The sequence below is a fragment of the Syngnathus leptorhynchus genome, chromosome 8 (genome assembly GCF_054491065.1).
Source record: "Syngnathus leptorhynchus isolate UIUO chromosome 8, UIUO_Slep, whole genome shotgun sequence".
NCBI classification, from domain to species: domain Eukaryota; kingdom Metazoa; phylum Chordata; class Actinopteri; order Syngnathiformes; family Syngnathidae; genus Syngnathus; species Syngnathus leptorhynchus.
In genome coordinates this window covers 6578539-6598216 of record NC_141202.1, presented here as the reverse complement: position 1 = coordinate 6598216, position 19678 = coordinate 6578539, and the positions used below count along the sequence as shown (strand labels likewise).

The window sequence follows — 19678 nt, the reverse complement described above, 5'->3', positions numbered from 1 at the left end:
AAACAACAGTGGCATCTAGAGGGGTCAAAAATAGAACTGTTTCATGAAGCAATTTTGAAGCTTAATTTTCCCTTCAATGATATATACCCCCCACAAACACATGGATAAACTGTACACACCAGGCTGTTCATAAGGTACAGCAATTAAATTATGTTACAATGTAACAATGAAAAAAAACAAAAACGTAACAAACCTTGATGGTTTGGTGAATTGTGGTCGGTTGATTGCTGGAAGCCCGGCCCAATGAGGTTCGCTTGTCTGTGATTGGTGGATCGATCTCTATTGTCCTGCTGATGGGCACAAAAATTAGAGCAGAAACGTAAAGTCAGATCAAAAGTCATTTTATTAAGGCATAACACAGGGTTATCCAAACTCTATCTTCATAGGCCACTGTCCCGCCTATTTCCATGTCTCCCTGCTGCAACACACCTAATTCAAAAGATCAGGATCATTATGAAGCTTCTTCTGAGCTTGCTGGTGACCTGCTCATTTGAATCAGGTGAACGATAAGAACATCACTAAAAAAAACTATATTCTAAACACTATCAAGAAAAAAAACCCATTTATAGTCACTTTGTATCATCTAGCATTAATATATTAAGTAAATAAATAAACACTGCTTTATACCAGATGCTGAAAGTGAACATGTATTGTTATTTCTTCTGGCGTTCAGGAAATAATTGATAGACCTAATTTGGATGAGTTTTGGATACAACCACACCGGGGAGACCAACATTGAATGTGAGTGCATTTAGTGTTCAGATAGTGCCTAACAAGAAGTGGAACGGAATGTCCTTGGACTGAAGGCTGATGATGGCTTAGACTGTTTGTCTTACACAACACTATCGCAATACTTTCTTGGTAAATGCAACTCTGCTGATCCCAATGAGAGAATAAACAAAAATTTACAAGACAATACAACAGACCATGAGATAATTATTAAGACATCCGCGCTTATCTTTAATAATAGTAAAGCAGACACTGGTTGAACATGTATTATTATCCTTATGGTGCAAAAGCTATCATTATTTGGTCTGCCTGCTTCTGGTAAGGTGCTACAGTATATAACCAGGCTTTGACCTATCTCCCTGTGGTATTCATTACAGAGTACAAGATCTCATTGCTCAGTGAAGGACTTTGCTTTTCAATGTTTTTGGATAAACTTAACATTACATTTCAAGTCATGTTGAATTGACTGCAAAAGTACTTAATGACAGGTTCTAAGAGGAAAAGTATAGAATGTGGTACAATGGGTCCAAAGCATAGTCATCATTTCATATGTACTTGGGGCTAGAAAGTAAAGCGGGGAGAGTCTCTGTTGCCAAAATACACAGTTGCCGTCAGTGAATCGGGCGCTCAATCATTGCCAAGAGCCTCTCAAGATATTTCCACTTTAGTTTTTTATTGCCCTGTTTCTCTCTTTGTGGCAGTCTGATTCTTCCTTGACAATCTGTTGCGGGCGGGCTATTGTGCGTAGTGTTTTTGTGGTTTTAAAAAACAGTCAAATGTACTTTAGGTGAAGCCTAAAAATCCAAAATTGGGGACATGTTTTACTTGATTGTGGTACATCGGTAAGTGTGCAGCAGTCATTGGCTTGAATTGCGGCAATGAGTATTTTCCCACCATAGTCCACTGCAGCAAGCCTAACTTATTTGACGGCCACGTCTGTAAAACAAATCTTTTCCCAGATATCAAGGTGCTACTCTCATCCCACACTTTAGCCGATTATGTACCCTTTTGCCCCTGGTTTTCACTGCTTTGACCCATATCGAAACCCATATAAGTGACCCGTATCACTTCAACGATATTTTAAATCAAGCCTAAATGTTTAGTGTTGATCTACATTTGTGTACTTAACTCTCGTTCACACATCATGCCACTTTTCCACACTAAACAACTCCCTTAAACCTCCTGAAAGTGTTGCAGTAAGATACAACACATGATCTTTTCGCGTGGCCTGGCCTCTGGGGTGTCCAGTTAGAAAGACCTATCGAGGAGGAAAGCCATAAATGTCAGCAAAGAAAAAGAGCAAATGTCGCCCTTTCAGCTCACAACCATTAATGAGACAAGCGCTCCAGTTTGTCTTCACCATGGAGGAGCAGCATCAACGAACAACCCAACCATAGCCAATCATTTGTCGCAGGTTTAAGCTCTGATGGTCAGATTGAAAGTACCATAATGAGACTTGCATCATTGTGATGTAAAATGATAATGAAAGTCAACAGTGCTTCTTCCAAGTAGCAGAAATCACCATTATTGACACAAACTGCCTGTGGGCCCAGCTACCAGACTGTGACTGATCCCTTACTCAGTCATCCAAACAGCTCCGCAACACTGGTTGGCTGGTGATGGTACAGCACAAATTCTAACAGTGTGTGCATTCAAGTCATGGTTCAACTCCACTAAGCAAAATTAGGGACTCTTTCACAACATATATTGGTCTAAGTTTAACAGAGACGTTCAGAACCTTAAAATGGCATTCTGACAATTTTCAATAAGATATAGAGGGCTCCGGCTAAGCAACACATAAATTTAAATCTCAAATAAATAAAAAAATAAAACAGTTATCCCTCAAGCAAAGCTTGTGAGGTTCTCAAAATGACGGAACAATCCATCTTGCAATTTACCTGATAATTAGGATGATGCAGGAAATAGTCGGGACATCCAGCCACAGCCATGCTTTTGAGTTCAATTATTTTCTATAAGTTGAATCAGTTCTGCTGAAAGACGGACCTGCAGAAGAAAATGAAAAACTAAGGTGAGTGAAAACGAAATTGTAGGAGAAAAATGGGACGATAACTTTACATCGAAAAATAGAAAGATATGTAGGTGGCTGGATGGACAGATAGACTAAGATAGACAGATAGATAGAAAGGTAGAAAGAAAGATAGAAGGATAGACAGTAAGGTGAGGAATGGTTGATGGCTACAAAGATTAGGGCCGATTATGGCCCTGCAAACCTGGGCCCAAAATAGTCAGCCAAATTGCAGATATTTCCAGATTGTTTTAACTTTGATGCAAATTTCATGTAAATCTAGTATACTACGGATGGAACAATATAGTTTTGCAACTAGTTTTGCCACCAATGCACAAAGCATAACAAAAGGAAAATGAGGAATTGACCTGGATGCAACTATTTCACACACAACTTGCATCAATGTAGAGTCCATACAAGACTTTAAAAGTTGCTTGCACACTTTTAATCAGGCCTGGAGATCTTGAGTTTAGAAATAAAGTATAAACACCACTAAAATCAAGGTATTTTAGCTTTTTAGTACTGCTACCACTGGGTAAACATCACTGAATGCTAACCCAAAAATACACCGCAGGCACCTCTCCAGGTCTTAAGTTAGACCCTGAGGGTAAATTTGGAGTCAAGCTGCTCAGGCTCAATACCATGAGTGTTCATGTGCTGCAGTTCATGACCCCTCTTGGTATTCCCAAAATATGGCCTGCCTTTAATTAAAGCTAATTTTATCTTGTGTTTGCATGAGTGCTAGTGAGAAAATGTGTGTGCGTGCGTGCGCGCATGTGCTTCTTTTTATGCGGCTCTGCACATTCTGATCAGGTACGATATGCGTGTGTCGATGAGCATGATTACACATAGCTATGCATGCATAGTGAAACCATTATAGCACTTTTATGCTTTTTGAGAAGCTTTTTTTAAGATGGGGCACTTTCTGAAGTTATTTTCTTTAATGTCACATCCTTAAAAATGCAAAATGATTATCTTCCAATGTTGGCACTTTGACCTGAGTCTATTCCAAAGTCTAACTGAAATCAATCTCAATTAACAAAACTATCCAGGATTTACTGTGCCTTCAAGTGTACTATCCTGAGTTTCCTGTCATATGACCTGATTTTTTTCTCTCTTCCGCGAAATCTAGAGGACAGTGTTTTTTTGGAACGTCCAGAATTGCTCACAAATAATGATCAAACCATGAATGAAATCTAAACAAAGACCTTGGCGATGGTGTGGCAATGACTGCTGAATGTGTTGTCTTGTAATGAATGTGCATCAGTTTATGCATGTGTGTGCATTACTGTGTAAATGCTTGTGTGGTCCGGCCAGCTGGCATGCAAGTACAGTTCGTCATTTACACATTATTTACAGACACAAAGTTTACAACAAAAACAAAACAAATTAACATCAAGCTAAACTCTGCAGGCGGCTCCTCATTAGAGCCATGGATTTCTTGATGAGCTGCGCTTGGACTCAATGTTTATTAGGAGTCAGAAGTTGCTTTGAATAGACAAAAAAGACAAATTGTAAATAGCTAGCATTAGAAAACTAACAACAAATTCAGATTTTCTGTTGCACAGTACTAGATTGGCTGAGCTCTAGTTGTCTGCTTTCCACTTAAATAATGAGTGGAACTACAAAAAAACCATTAAACACATCAGTCAGATGCATTGCAACACAGTATCAAATAGCATGCTTCCCAAAGATTCTTGTGCCAATGGTGAATTTATCAAAGCAGGCCTAGAGCGCCCTCATCCGGTTTAGTCTGAAAATAACATGTGAAGTGAATCTACTTCACAATGACGGTAATGACGGTGTGAATGTGAGTGACAAAAAAAAAAAATGGTGTTAAAAATTTCACATATAAGTCGCTCCTCAGTATAAGTCGCACCCCCACACGAATTATGAAAAAAGGTGCGATTTATACTCCGAAAAATACGGTACTTACATCTCAGCATTTTGTTGTAGGCCAAGGTCAGAAAATGAATTGTATTTGAGAAAAAAATAAATGTTGATTAGTACGTTGTTTTATGACAATCCAGTCAACAGAAAACATTGTCCTAATGGTCCCAATGCTTTTGGAGGAGAGTATACCATGAAAATAACTGGTAACACATGACTATGTCAATCAGTGATGAACGAAGCTAAGGTATTCAACACAAGCACACCTTTGCTTCATTTCTGCCAGAATCAAAGCCATTCCAGTGCAAGGATTACAGTCTCTCAAGACCCTTTGATTTGATTGCTTCCACTTGAACAGCATACTTAAAATGGTCCTCTGACCTTGACAATGCAATTATCCTAATGGTGTTAGATCACGCCACTAAAAGAGACTGAGGTGTGGTGGTTCTGACCATTAGTAAGTAACTGAACTGAAGAATATTTTAGTGCACTTCATACAGAAAGGCCCTTCACCTCTTTTGGCTCCTCTGATAAGGAATGTCTCAAACTTTAAAACTGCCCTACTGATGCAATCATCTCATTTGTCTGACTTTGGAATTAGTATTAGATCTCTGTAGTTGCTTGTATGTCAAGGTGCTAGCCAGGAAAAAAATAATAATTCAACAAACTGAAATCTGAAGCATCCCTTTCTGGCATACATCAACTAGATAATACATCAAAAGGACAAACTGAACTTTGAGGAATTTAAAGTAAATAGGCGTGCGACTGGACCAATCGTTGTCTTTAGAGGTGACATCTGGTTCTGACAGGGATGTGACAAGTGAAGAGAGCAGAATCCCCATCCAATAGCTGTGCTATGACCAAATATTTAAAGTGTCACACGCCTAATGAGGTGTTCTTGTATTTCCTTTGTTCTTTGTTTGTCTTTGGCCAACTGCCACCCTAAACCACTTAGACGAGACAAGACTTGCTACGTATTAAACAGTCTACTCTCGACCTTACTGAGCTAACTTTCACAAATCTATGACGTTTTTAAGTAACCAGAGGAGCAGCAGCACTCTACAGCAGATGGAAGCAACGTCGAAATAAGCTGGCGTGCTGGTTCGGCTTAAACAGCGAATACTTCGAACTCTGATCTCATCGAGTAGGGATGTAATGATTCGCTCTACCCCTGATTTGATTCAAATTTCGATTCCTAATTCCTTTTTTTCTTTTCAAATCATCCTGCATTCGTTTGATTATATTTCATCTGGCAATTTCTTTCTTTCAGAAAGAGGAACGAACCAGTTTTTTGAACAAACGAGCAAAGTCATTCAAATGGCAGAAGAAATACTGAGGAAACACGATCGGAGAAAAGAGCTGACATACTACGTACCACTCAAATGATAACAATTTTTTAGTAACAAAAGCTTTTTGTGTTGCTTTGGGATAATGCCATTACATGCACTGGAGGTTTTATTATCATAAACTGAAAAAACAGCTCCAACTAAGCTGTGCAGCTGTGTCAACTTCTCTCTTTGTGTATGTAATTGCAAAATGTGTTCATCTTACTCAACTTGCCTACAGTTGATTGGACTGGACACAGCTGAACACTGGGCTGTTCAGCTCTGCTCAGTCATCTTTGGAATGCACAGAACACATTTTTTCCATATCGGGTGCTGGGTGAAACATTATGTGCGATCGAGCAACCCCTTCCCCAGTTCCCCTCTGCTTAGCTGCCTAAGATATACATACATGTACACAAATAGGAACAACTAAGCATTATACACCTGTAACTGTACGTGGAAAAAGAGGAAATGCCCACTCCATTGGTTTAACCTGGTCACTAAAAAAAACACTGGATTGCTAAACTAAAAAGTGTCCAAATCGTCCACCAGTCCTTTTGAATGATATTGCTGAGCTGTTGTTTTGTTGTTTTAATCATTAAATAAGACAAAACAAACAAAAATAATGTTTAAAAAAACTGTAATTGAGGAGAAATGTTTTAATGCATTTCCCATGCATGACCCCCCCCCCCCCCAGCCCAAATCTTACAGCTCTTGAGTCCAGAACATAAACATAACCTTAATTCAAAAAATGGCACAGATCCAAGTCAAAATGTGTAGTCTTTTCTACAGGCCGTTGAAATGAATGAACTGACCGTAGCGTGACCCCAAGAGGGGGTAGGTCAATTATTGCAGTGTATATGTTTAAACTAGTAAGACACTTTGAGTAAAAATATTAGGAGAGTAATGCTGGGAGTTATCAAAACATTCTATGTCAACATGACCTATGACAATATATATTATGACTGTGATACTGCGTATGTTTTATCAATCTGTTGTGGCGAGCGTTTTCTGCCCAGCGGCGTGCTGGGTGGACAGCATCAAGAAGAGGGATGCCTCCCGTCTGGACAAACTGGCGAGGAAGGCGGTTTCTGTTGTGGGCACAGAGCTGTCTGGTCTGACATCTGTGGCGGAACAACGGATGATGGCCAAGCTGCTGTCCATCATGGAAAACCCCGTTCACCCACTGCATGGCACCAACTCCAAACGGAGGAGCAACTTCAGCGACAGGAAGCGGACACCGTCCTGCTCCACAGAAAGGCTGAGGGGATCATACCTCCCCCATGCTGTGAGACTTTTTAACTCCACATGGGGGACATGACACGATCATGGGCATGACCATGGGTTAATATAACATGCACTGGGTATTTCATTAATTTTTTTATATACTGGTGCATGATACGTTCACAAGTGACTATTGCACTCATATCCCCTGGATTCTGTTAACCTTCCCCTCTTGGGTAAGGATAATGCTGGATACTGTGAATTTATCAATGTAGTAGCTACATTTTGATACTTTGAACTCAGTAGAGTACCCACAGTTTAAAAATCTTTTACGACTTGAACAGTTTCAACAGCAATCAGATTGCAGCCCATTAAAAAAAAAAAAGTGCACGCTACAGTTGAAGCATGGTACACTTTGCATTTTATGATTAGATTTTCTAACTGACTCTGAAATTAGTCTTTACATTCCAGTTATCAGCTTTGTATAACAGGTTTACTGGATGCATGCGTGTGGGCTGCCTGATTTTTCTTCTGCATTGCAACACAGCAAGTTTAACAGAGCATCTCTGTATTCCGGTTTAATCGGCAGATTAGATGGCAGTCACTCCTCAGTGGTTGTGCTTGTTGCACATGTTGATTAGTCATTAATTGGCAGCGTTCATTATTTGAGCGCAGCAGCGTAAAGTGGGGCTATAAGAGAGGGCCTGATGTCATGCCGAGGAAAGCTGAATAGCACCAGTCAATGAGTGAAAGGACTATTGGAATCCTAATTGGATGAGGATTTTGGGAGAACCAGCCTTATGCAATGGCAAGATGAATGCTTTGGGGTTGGGCACAATATTGTACTACTGTAAACTGGGGGGTATGGGTGACCCCATAAAGTTTAGCTAGTTTACATCAATGGAACCTTTTTGACACAAGAAGAAAAAGTTAAGTACAGTACAATCACAGTTATTATCAGATGTCCTCCATTTTAAACATCATCCAAACTGCAAGTGCTAATTTTAACAAATTACAAATCACATCACAAAGGATGGAACTGGGACTGGATTCATCCTAAATGCCGACACACGTGGTTGGTTGAAGGTAACAAAAAATACATTTTGATCATTGTTTTAGAGAGTGGGGAAGAAAAAACATAATTATGATCATTTGGTTGCATAAGTGTCCACAATGTCTTCCTACTGGGAATGTGGCTTTGTTCAGATCAAATCAAATACATTCAAACTCATGTTAAATGGGAATCAAGCGCACACACACCTGCCACAATTCGAAGTGTCTCTGATTAACCCCAAATCAATGTTCTAGGAGGCTTTCCCTGACATTGTAGTAACATCTTACACCACGAGTCCACAGAAAGCACAGAAAGGGGGGCTCATGCTGGCTGCTACATCACTGGACTGCTGTTTTAGAAACAAACACACACAGAACATTAACCCACATGCACGTACATACGCACGCATAAAAAACAGGAACACCAATGATGAAAATTGTTTAATGAGATATCTACTCTCTCCAATATAATTAGAAGCAATCCTGTGAATCTACTTTACATGGGACTTTAAATGGGTTTTCACAACAGTGAAGTATTTAGCAAATGAATTCAATAAAGACATTTTCTCCATGTCAGAAAAGTCTGACACTCATTGTCACTGGGTTACATTTTGACCACAAACAGCCCACCTGAGCATTTGGCTTCAGAAAGAAGAGTTACTTTTAAATCCAGTAACTTGACATACATAAACTATGCTATGGTCCCCCAGCAGGCATTGGGTTAATGGTGTCATTACATCAGGAAGGGGGGCATTAACAGCGTATAAGCCTAGACTAACTAGTGCTGAATGACTGCTGGCTGACGCAAGACCCAATGGAATGCTGCCTAGAGCACAGGGACAAGCTCTTATAGCTCCAATCCAAGTTAATAGGAGATCTCCTCCACTTTATTGTGCCTTTAAGTACATACATTTCAGGAAGAACAGGAGTAGTGTGTGAGCCGAAAGAAATGCTTAAATGTAAAATACAATGTCACTTTACACCTTCACACACATTTCTGGTCTAGCTGCTACCAAGAGCAATTTTTCTTCCCAAAAAATGGTTGCATCTGTGACAAATTAAGCATGCGATTATTTTAGGTTTACAGGATTGATCAAGACAAAACCTTGATGTTTTGAATGCTGCAGACAGAAGAGTATACTTTGCACGGGTTATAATTATGAGCAATATGTGCAGTCAGCAGGCTTTTGGCAGCCTGTAGTCTTGCAGAGTTCATGCCCCATCATGTCTGTGCTTAGTGAGCACTCACTTGAAATAGAAGGCCTGGTGTGAAGGGGGTGAGCACAAACCACAAATTGAGCTGCCGCCTTGTGCAGAGGGATGGCACCGCAACCTAACTGAACTGAAGGAGGAATTAATGGGCAAAGGCAGGGAGAGAAATCCTTCTTGGTTAGTGTTCTAAAAAAGTGTGTCAGGTTTTTGCTAGCAGTCAGCTGATCATTCACCTCATTTGATTCATCTTCCACAAGTGTGCACAGCTTCATAAAAACTGGGGTTGTGGCTGTGTTCACTATTAACCAATTATATTCAAACCCATGGTAAATGGGAGTCAGCACACATCTGACAATTTTTAAGGAGCCGTTGATTTTCCCCCCCAAAAAAAAAAACAACCTACAAACTTTGGCTTTGAAATATTCCCCTTTGTGATGCCAGTACTGGAACTATTCTGGCACATCTTGCATTCCGTGTAACAACAGACCCCAACCACCGGGTTGTGAACTACCGGTTTGTGGGGCACTTGGTGTGGAGCCGAACAGAAAGACTCAACCAAAAATCAGCATCTGTTTTATCAAGAAATATTTTGAACCAAGAGCTTTGAATGTTTAGTTAATTAAGCTCATGGGATTTATTTCATAGTAACATGTCAGAATGTTACAACTGACCCAGATCATAGTCACTCTATTTTATAATATCACCTCAAGGTATATTATAACTGACCCTTGGAATTTCCGATTACAATATGCATTTTCTATTTGTGTGGCATAAGCATTTTGCATTGCATTTATTTGGAGAGACTTGAAGTTCGTTTGCACAGTAGTTTCAACATCCTTGGGACAGGGTGATGGGCTACTAAAATGCATGCCAACTGAGTCCGTTCGTTATTACATTCTCGCTACTCCGAGGATTGCATCAACTTTGATCGTGCCTCCAAATGAAGCAAGTGGGAGCTGTAAAGCCATCCTAAAACACAAAGACGCTCCTAAAGCAATGCAACAGTGAGCGCCGGGCCGGCGCGCTGCGGGCGGTTGCGCGATCGGACAAAATTAAGCTCCCTGCGCAATGAGGTCCACTTAAATTTTGGAAAGTCCTTTAGGACTTTCAAACTATTTTCTAAATTTTAGCGACCGCTTTGTCACAATAATGCGACCAGCGCGGTGCAGTTGCGCAGTCGGCGGCGCGCTACGGTTGCGCGTTCGGCGGTGCGCTGCAGTTGCGCGATCGGACAAAATTAAGCTCCCTGCGCACTGAGGTCCACTTCAATTTTGGAAAGTACATCAGGACTTTATAAATATTTTCTAAATTTCAGCGACGGCTCTGTCACAATCATGCGACCAGCGCAGTGCAGTTGCGCGGTCGGTGACGCCTACAGTTGCGCGTTCAGCGGTGCGGTGCAGTTGCGTGATCGGACAGAATTAAACTTCCTCCGCAATTAGGGCTACTTAAATTTTGGGAAGTACATCAGGACTTTAAAAATATGTTCTAAATTTCAGCGGCCGCACTGTCACAATAATGCGACAAGCGCGGTGCAGTTGCGCTACGGTTGCGCGTTCGGCAGTGCGTTGCAGTTGCGCGATCGAACAAAAATGCGCAAATGAAAAAATGACGTTTTATTTTTTTGCTTGGAACGGATTAAAAATACGCTGCATCATTTGTAATGGGGAAACATGATTCGGAATTCGAAAGATTCAATTCTCGAACAGCCTTCTGGAACGGATTGTCGAACAGCCTTCTGGAACGGATTGTGTTCAAAAACAGAGGCTCCACTGTATTACAATTCCAACCTACATTCGATCGCTTCATATTTGCAGTTTGGCACCCGCAAAATCGCATCTTGTGGATTATTATTATTATTATTTTAATATTCTGGATTTTCCTCAGCTTTACCTCGGCGTTTGCCCATTCCCTCCCTTTTTCTTTCATTTTTTTTTCTTGTGTGTGTGCAAAATCTCAGATATTCTTGGCTTCCTCACGGCGCCCCAAGGGGCTGCACCAGGGAGACACATGTTAAACATGTTACAGATGTCCGGGCTCTACCCTCTGCTGTTCCAATCAAAACATTGCGTTACGCTCAAATGTTCTACGCTCTATGGCGCAAAAACGATCTGGGGACCACTACAGTTCTGCATCAAACAATGCAATGAGGATTGCACTCAAGTGGGACAAGGCAATTCCTCGGAAAACGCCCCCGCCCCTCCACAAGGGAATTGCTGCCAAACTGTTGGGAGGGGGGGGGGGGGGTGGTGCAGGAGTCCCACTGGATGCAAAAAGTTACCAGTGTGCTCCTCTTGACTGACGTTATGCAATCGTCAACAACATGACATGCTGGCAAGCGGACGCTGCTCGCTTCTGAATAACCTACACGATTCTGCCTTGAAAGCAGCGTTAAAGGTGCATGGAAGTTGACACACACACATGCGGACTCGAGTAACCCGACATGACAAGAGTTGATTTTAACTTCAACGACAGACAAGAGTTTCAACTTGGGTAACACGCTGACACCTTTGCATATGTCTTGAATGGGGTGCAGTGGAGGACTGAGAGAACGCATGAGTCCGATGACAACCACTCACCTTAGGCTACGACCCTTGCAGACACGCACAATCGTGTGGAGGTGAAGAGACCGGAGCGCCGGTTCAGGCCACGCTGATCATTCCTGGGCCGGCAAACGGAGAATAGAGGAGGAGGCGAGGAGCTTGCACAGGAAAAGAAGAGGAGGCGGAAAGAGTCAAGTTGTTGCAACGGCTAAGACTCCCAGGACAGATCATCCCGAGCGGCCAAGCGGGACCGAAACACATACAGTACACACAGCTCGCGCGCACGCAGATCACAAGCTCGCGCGTACGCAGGCTTCTCCGCCCCTCGGGGCCTGACCACGCCCTCTAAGCGAGGGCCAATGTTGCATTTGTAATAATGGGAATGAGACCATGTCCCCGTGCCTCAATATTGTTAATTTTGTTTATGTTTATGGCTGATCTTAGATGACACAACAGGAGGCAAACGTGCTCATGAATTTAGGGAGATGCTTTGTATTGCATGTTTCAAATACTCTGCAGAATGTATGGTCCAGTGCATGTCAGTATTTGTGAAAAATAAAATCAAGGTTATAGATATTGATATTGGTCACTGTGGGCATTGAGAACTCCGAAATAAATACATCAGTGGCATGTGTTTGGTACTGCTCAAGTTACCTTCTCAGAACTGAGATTTTATTTGTCAGAGCCTCATAGGGATATTACGCAAGACTCCTCTGATGAGTTCAGAAAAACATCAAGAGGTTTACATTAGGATATGTGCTGTTGCAAGTCAGACTGTTTTGGAGGTGAAAATCTTTATTGCTTTTATTGAAATGTTAGAACAAGGCCAGTTTTGATTTCATATGATGTGGATATGATGTGGATATGACTTAAGTTAAAACTGTCAGCTTTAATTTAAGGGGATTCACAAAAAAATATGGCAATTAATTGAAGCAATGTTGAGACACTATACAGAGAGGTGTAATTATGACAATCTTTGAGTTTGATAAAGCATTTTTTGTGTGCTTCATCACATGGAAGTGACAATTTTGCATACAACAATGTTTTGAGCTCCACACATTCTGTGACAATTGCCCAAAGTGTTTTTATTCCTAGCCTTTATTGCATACCATATCTCCATTTCGTATTTAAAAGAATCAAACAATTTCTTGGGTGAAACAGCGCTAGAGTCTACAATTAGAGTGCACCAAAGGTCATTGAGTGGAGAAATGCGTCAATGGATTTGACCTGGATTTCATATTCCCATGGAAGGTGCACTTGACACTTGAGAACACACCATGAGAACACACCATGGGAGTCTGAAGAATTCTCAGCGGTGTGCGTCTGCTTCAAGACATCAGGGTGCTCAAATTGTCACTCCATTGTCTTTAACAAACACCTAGTTGTATATATGAGACTGCAAAAGGCATGCAAGAGATGCTCACACAGACACGCTCACATATCATGTCACTCATACACGGTCTACCACTATGGGAACAAAGCCTTCTTGCTGTGAGACTGACACTGAGACATAAACATAACACACATTGTGCTTATTCCACCTCCTCAATTATTCAACACTACTGCCTTTTGTTTCAATTGATTGATCAGTTACTTTGTAGACAACCAAGTTTGAGAAAACAAAGGTCATACAACATCCTGCTGGTTGTGGCTGTGACTGCATCCATCACTCCCTGGTCTGACAACAAAGCTGCGTAACATGAGCAAAGGCAGTGAAAGACTGCAGGACAGTGGATGGAGACACTTTTAGTGTAAATTAAAAAGATTTTCATAGTTTATCTTTCACCGAAGAGAGAGACACATGCTTTGGATACGTTACACCCTGAACAACTTTCACCTCACTTCACTCTAAACACTGTTTAAATTGAGCTCTTGTAGTGTAAGACCCACCTTCTGTCTCTGATTGGTTGTTTATCCTTGGGTGCAGTGGGTGAAATTAGAGGGACAATGTGAGGCCTGAGACAGCTGATCAAGTTTATCAAGTCAACTCATATCAAGTTTTAATATGGCGGTTTTTTAAAAAAATTGAAAACTCTCTGTAACAGTTAGACTAGGTTTCACTGTATCTAATACATAAGAACCAAGAGTGAAAGAATGTATTGTACAACATACTTTGACATTAGTTGTGATCAATTGGGCTTAACACACTGTGCAAGCTGCAAAGGCACAGCTGTGTAACACTCAATTCATGCACGCGACAGAAATTTGCTGCAGTGGTGAGACATTGGCTCTTTTCGCAACTTCTATTGTATTATCATCTCCTTTGTGATTGCCATCACACGTTTTTGAAGTATAAAAGGAATTTCCCGCAACAGGGACTATTCTAGGCTTCTTCTTTTTGTAGATCTTCAATGTGCTGCACATGTTGATGTATCAGGAAGCAGTCGGGCTGTGCTAAAGTTTAGGAGCGTGATTGTGTGCAGCCACAGTGATGAGTCAGGGCGCTGAGTTGCTGCCGGGAAAAACAGCTTGACCGTGGTTATATTTCATGAGGGCAGACGTGCTACTGGAAATGACAAGCCACTGTGATGCTTTTACAATTACTGGAATTCACATGTTCTACGCCAATAAAGACATTACAAAAAGCACTGTGCAATTATAAAAAATATTTATTCAACCAAAAATTAGGTAGACAAAATCATTGTGCAAACTCGTTTGGGGAAAAAAGTCAAATGTAGTGGCTTGTTGGAATCTCTTATCATTAGATGAAAGAGTGTCTGATAATACAAAACTAGAGCCAAACTAGAGCCATAGTGATCATCATTTGTTTACAAAATATACAATATATGCTACTGTGAGATGTGGTCTATTGTGTGACAGTCGAATCATCCAGCAAAAAAGGAAAATAACACATTTTAGTAAAACAATTAAAAAACAGAATCAGGGTTGTGTACTCTCTGGACAAAACATGTCTCATTTTGAAAAATTGCAGAGCATAAAATAATCTATGAAACTAGAAGTTCAAATCTCTTCACTCATTTTATTAAACAGCAGCAAGCATTCTCTAAATAGCAGCAAGCATTTACACCTGCAAATGGACACTTTAAGTGTTGTCATTCTGAAACTTATTCAGTATAAATTCAAATTCATATTAATGGCAGCAATTGACTCTTCCTAAATCCAATACAGCTCGTCCAAACTGTAAACTTTTCATAGAGGTATCAAATGCAGCAAAAAAAACACACTACAAGCTTCTAGTTTCCTAAAAGTGCCGTGTTGCACGACATAAATATTGCAAAGCCAGTACATGTAAGTAATGTGGTGTTTTGTTCAATAATTTCTGTGCCCTGCAGCCGCCATTTCCTTATGTAGGCTACTTTTTAACAACAAAAGTGAATGCAAACATCAAATGTAAGCTCCTTTTCTTGTACGATACACAGTGTGTCTCTGTATAACATCCCTGCCGAACAATTACGTGCATGAAGTCATTTGTGTTAAACAGCAACACAAATCAAAAGTTAGAAGTCAAAAGTGTAGCATCATAATCTAAAAGGCACTGTGTGGGTCAAAACCATGTTTAATCCTCCACACTAGTATTAGTGAAAAACTTGGCAGTCTTTACCAGATTCACAGAAAATACACTTTCAAATGTATTTCAATGTGTGCAATATATTAAATCGGGATATACTAACTTGAACGTATTGCACGACGTTTGGATTGCTAACAGAAAACATTTTTGTACATAACACTGAGCAACACAACACTAGAAGGCATCCAAGTCTCAGCTGTGGTAAACAAAAATAAAACAAGCAGAGCAAAAGAACAGGCTATGGAAGTAGCACAAACCATGTGAAAGATGTTGCTTTCATTGGCACTTATTTTTGTAGAACGCTTCAATTAAAACCCCAAAAGCTAGAGTAAAGATAGCAAGCAAGTTGTTGTTTTATCGAGATGGACACAATTTCCCCAAAGGCCACCAGGAGTGAGCAGACAAATAGCTCTGGTTGTACAAATGAAAAGAGTCATACCTTTCACCCGCGACAGCTTATATCAGACAAGTGTGTGCAACAAAACATTCCTCCGGTAGGACGGCATTCAAAACTACACTCAAAATAACAGTTTCCTGTCATGTTGTCATTTTAGTCTTATAAGCGCTGTCAAGAACTTTATAAGATGGAAAAAAAAAATCCCTCTCTTATATCCGCCTTACATCATGCATAAAGATTGCTAACATTGACTAAACATGACCAGTGTTTTAAATCTCCAAAGCTCTGCGGTAAAACACAACCAACAAAGAATTTGGGAAATGTTTTACTTTTGGTGGTGTGTTTATTCCTAGGGATGATTGGAGGACGTTGCATGCACTTTTCCGAGTCTGCCATTAACTTGGACTGTCTTTGTGGGCACTGCAACCTAGATAGAAACCAGAGACACACACACACACACAAACAATGAAGTTCCCTTTTGTCTTTACTGGATAGATCTTGATTAGATACTAATGAGCCATCAGAGATGCTACGAGAAATCATCAAATTTCACAGGTTATACAAACTTTTAAGTTTCTGGGGTATTAATGACTTTATAGGTATTTCAAACGGAGTTTGATGCTGAATTCAACAAACTACATCTTTGTCACAGGCCATTTTGTGACATGCAAAAAGGACAGGTCACAGCAAGTAAAGGAATTTGATTTGCACATTAATTTTTGTGCTGAGCCGAGCCGCAGTATATGGCCCTCCCCCACCAAAACCAATTGCTGGTACAGCATTGTGTTTGGTTTGTCAGGCTACCTTTGTTACAGAAGGAAGAAGTCTTTTGAGGTAAAATCATGTTTGCTTGCTGGACTAATGCCAATTTAAAATTCATTATCGTTATCTTTGTTTTACGTTTGATTCCCTCTAAAAGTGAAATGTGTTCTTTGCTCTGCATACTGAACAAAGTGGACAAAGGGAAAGCCGGAGTTGTCTGCTGTAATTTGATCCATGGGGAAATCTGAGTGCAAAGTAGTACTTTTTGCTATCGGCCTTTCACCAAACAGCTCAAGGCAAGAAAAATCCAAGAGTTTCTACAAACTTTATCAGCACAATATAAAGCGTTTCCCCTCCCACATTCTTACCTTTTTTAGCCTTTCGGCAGCAGAACCAGAGCGGATGGCCTCCATGATCGCTTCCCTGGCCAAGGCGGATGGATGATCCGTAGTGGTTGGCTTAGACTGGTGCAAGAGCACGGGACGAGGAGAAGGTGCTAGTGTGGATTGTGGTGGAAATGTTGCAAAGACAGGAGAAGGGCAAGTCAAAGAAATTGGTGAGGGAGAACAGGAAATATCTGGCCTTTGGTCCTCTTCTGAAGCCGACCTGAACTTTTCTAACTCATCAGAAGCACCAGATTTGGTCTGTAGGAAGAAAGGAAGCAAAGCAGCGTGAATATACACAGAATGTGGGATGCTAAAAGTTGATCTTACCCTCAATGAGTCATGAAACTAGCAGAACGTTCTGTATTTGAAAGGTTATTCAAACTTTTATCAAATGAGTCATTTAATGACTCATTTTCCCAAGGTCTAGGCAGTGACATCATATACTGTAAGTAGCCACGTGGGTGGTTTACCTTCCTCAGCCTGCCAGTGTTGCTCTGGGCTCTAATAGCAGAGAGAAGAGCAGCCCTCTCATTCTCATCAGGAAAGGCCTCTTTTGCACTTCGGGCACCAGATGAGATCTAGTCATGTCAATAGAAGAGGAAACGTGTATGTGGGGATCGACACTGACAAAACTCAATGCCTCTGATACTACAAAGATCCACTCTCAATTTTAAATATGCACTTATAATATTGTTGATACTAGTCAGACATTCCAGCCAATCGCAATTTTTAGAAAATGCAAAATATCGTCCGATCCGCCATATTTGATCAAATCGGTGGAAAGTCTGGTTTTAAGGAGGTTGTCTTTCCGTTCATCTCCCCCACGCATTATTATTCTACACAATAAAAGTTGGTGATCTCACCTTCCTAAGCTTGTCCTTGCCTCCACCTGCCTGGATGGCCTCCATTAGGTTACTGTGCAGACAAGTCTCTTTCTCAACAGATCGGCACACCACTGGCTTAAACTTTTTAACTGGTCCGAACAAGTTCACAGGTGGAGCTCCAGGGAGGACACCACTGTCTGACATACTACGTGAAGGTCCAGGGAGAACACTGCTTTCTGACATACTTTGTGAAGGTTCTGGCATTGCTTGCTTTGTCTTGGGCTTGGCAGTTGATTGTTGATAAGAGCTGATTGATGGGCTGGGGCTTCCACACCGATTAGCCTTACCATCTCGAGCATCGTGTTCAGTTAAAGATATTTGAGTGGGAGTATTTGACTGAAAGTGTTTAATTCTGTCTGATACTGGTCCTAGTGAACAGGAGCTTCCGTTGATGGATTCATGATTTCCTTCCTTGTCTTCTCCAACTTCTCTCTGGCTTTCTGACACAAATCCAGGGAAGCTCATAGACCTTGCAGGAAAAGGATGGCAAAGACCGGTGTTATTTAACTTATTATCTGTCAATGATATCTTGGTGGACTGGCGTGGATTGACTTGTATGGAGTGGCCCAGTGAATGGAAGGCAACATTTTGCGTTGAAGGAGAAGACTGGGAAGGGGCAGACGCAATGTTGGGCTTTTTTGATGTCCTTGGGGTGTATTTATTGATGGCAGATGCCACATACTGGCTGGAAGTACGTCTGGCTGGTTTGAGGAAGGCAGGAAGGTCTGAAGGGAGTGTTGGTTGTGGTTGCTTAATTCTTTCATAAACTGAAACATCTTGACCCATTTTTGCTTGTGGCTCATTTGCACTGGTGACACTATTCATCGCAGCGCTGACTGCAGTATTCATAATTGTGTGTTGTGTTTTCAAGACGTCTCGTCTGTCTGCGTTCATAGGAGTCACTGCGTTGCGAGTATTTTTAATGTTTTCAAAGCTCCCCTTGGCCTTGTCAGTCACACCTGAGCTACAAGGAAGAGCACGTTCTTGTCTTTCATTACAGCTCCAAAAGGCTTTGGCTTTTTCGACAAGTGGACACTCCTCACTTCTGGTAATTCCTGATTCTGCTGCATCAACTACTCGGTTGTGGTGATCAAACGACTTCATAATATTTCCTTGCTCATCAATTTTAATAGCACTAGCAGTTAATTTGGCAGACGTATTTTGCGTTCCACCTTGCGTGACAGAAGGCTTGGGAGGAACAACAGTGAATGTTTTCATACCAAATCGAGAGGTGGGACTGCAAGTGACTTTCCTGGGCAACGTATTTGAGCTGGAGTTATTTTGGTGAACATTGTTCGTATCTACTTTGTCTGTAGACAATGATCTCTGGCTGGCTTGGGGCAGGACAACACCGTCCTCGTGTAAACGATGAGTGTTACTCTTTGTGACGATATCAGATTTGAGAGTTGTTATCATGCTTTTGCTGTTTTCCGGCGAATTGCAAGGTTTCACTCTTGACAGTCTTTGCGTATCCTCTTTCAGATCTTCATTTTTCTTTTCCTTTGTATACCCACTTGACCTATTTCCCAGTGCGATGCTATGCTGATCAAGATTAGCATTCTGAATGCTACTTTTTGTAGTGGAAGCAGCTGTGTAAGCATTATTGTTTTTGTTGCGCCACTCTGAAACACTCTCTGAATCTGTGATGAAATAGAAAAAGAATGATTAACTTATGACAGATCCCGAAGGAAGCTTCTACTCTGTTTTCTTGTATGCAC

General features: G+C 41.1%; 2 protein-coding genes across 11 annotated transcripts in view; both read right to left on the bottom strand.

The window, feature by feature from the left end:
- The window catches only part of grb10b (growth factor receptor-bound protein 10b), a 46882-nt gene extending 34620 nt beyond the window's left edge, over positions 1-12262 (bottom strand). For 2 of the 4 annotated variants that reach the window (XM_085918224.1, XM_085918227.1), the window contains exons 1-3: positions 12039-12262; positions 2628-2733; positions 194-290 (exon numbers count right to left, since the gene is read on the bottom strand). In XM_085918224.1, coding sequence (XP_085774350.1) covers positions 194-290; positions 2628-2678 — 148 coding nt within the window. In that variant the 5' untranslated portion in view covers positions 2679-2733; positions 12039-12262. Of the gene's footprint in view, positions 1-193; positions 291-2627; positions 2734-8454; positions 8598-9496; positions 9590-9692; positions 10034-12038 lie in introns of those variants that run through there. The other 2 variants (XM_085918226.1, XM_085918225.1) reach the window with 2 other exon arrangements.
- A 2331-nt stretch (positions 12263-14593) lies between these two features.
- Positions 14594-19678, bottom strand: part of cobl (cordon-bleu WH2 repeat protein) — a 28214-nt gene continuing 23129 nt past the window's right edge. For all 7 annotated transcript variants that reach the window (XM_085918405.1, XM_085918403.1, XM_085918406.1 and 4 more), the window contains 4 exons: positions 17940-19600; positions 17547-17654; positions 17059-17334; positions 14594-16355 (listed from right to left, as the gene is read on the bottom strand). In XM_085918405.1, the coding sequence (XP_085774531.1) occupies positions 16278-16355; positions 17059-17334; positions 17547-17654; positions 17940-19600 (2123 nt within the window). In that variant the 3' untranslated portion in view covers positions 14594-16277. The remainder of the gene's footprint in view (positions 16356-17058; positions 17335-17546; positions 17655-17939; positions 19601-19678) is intronic.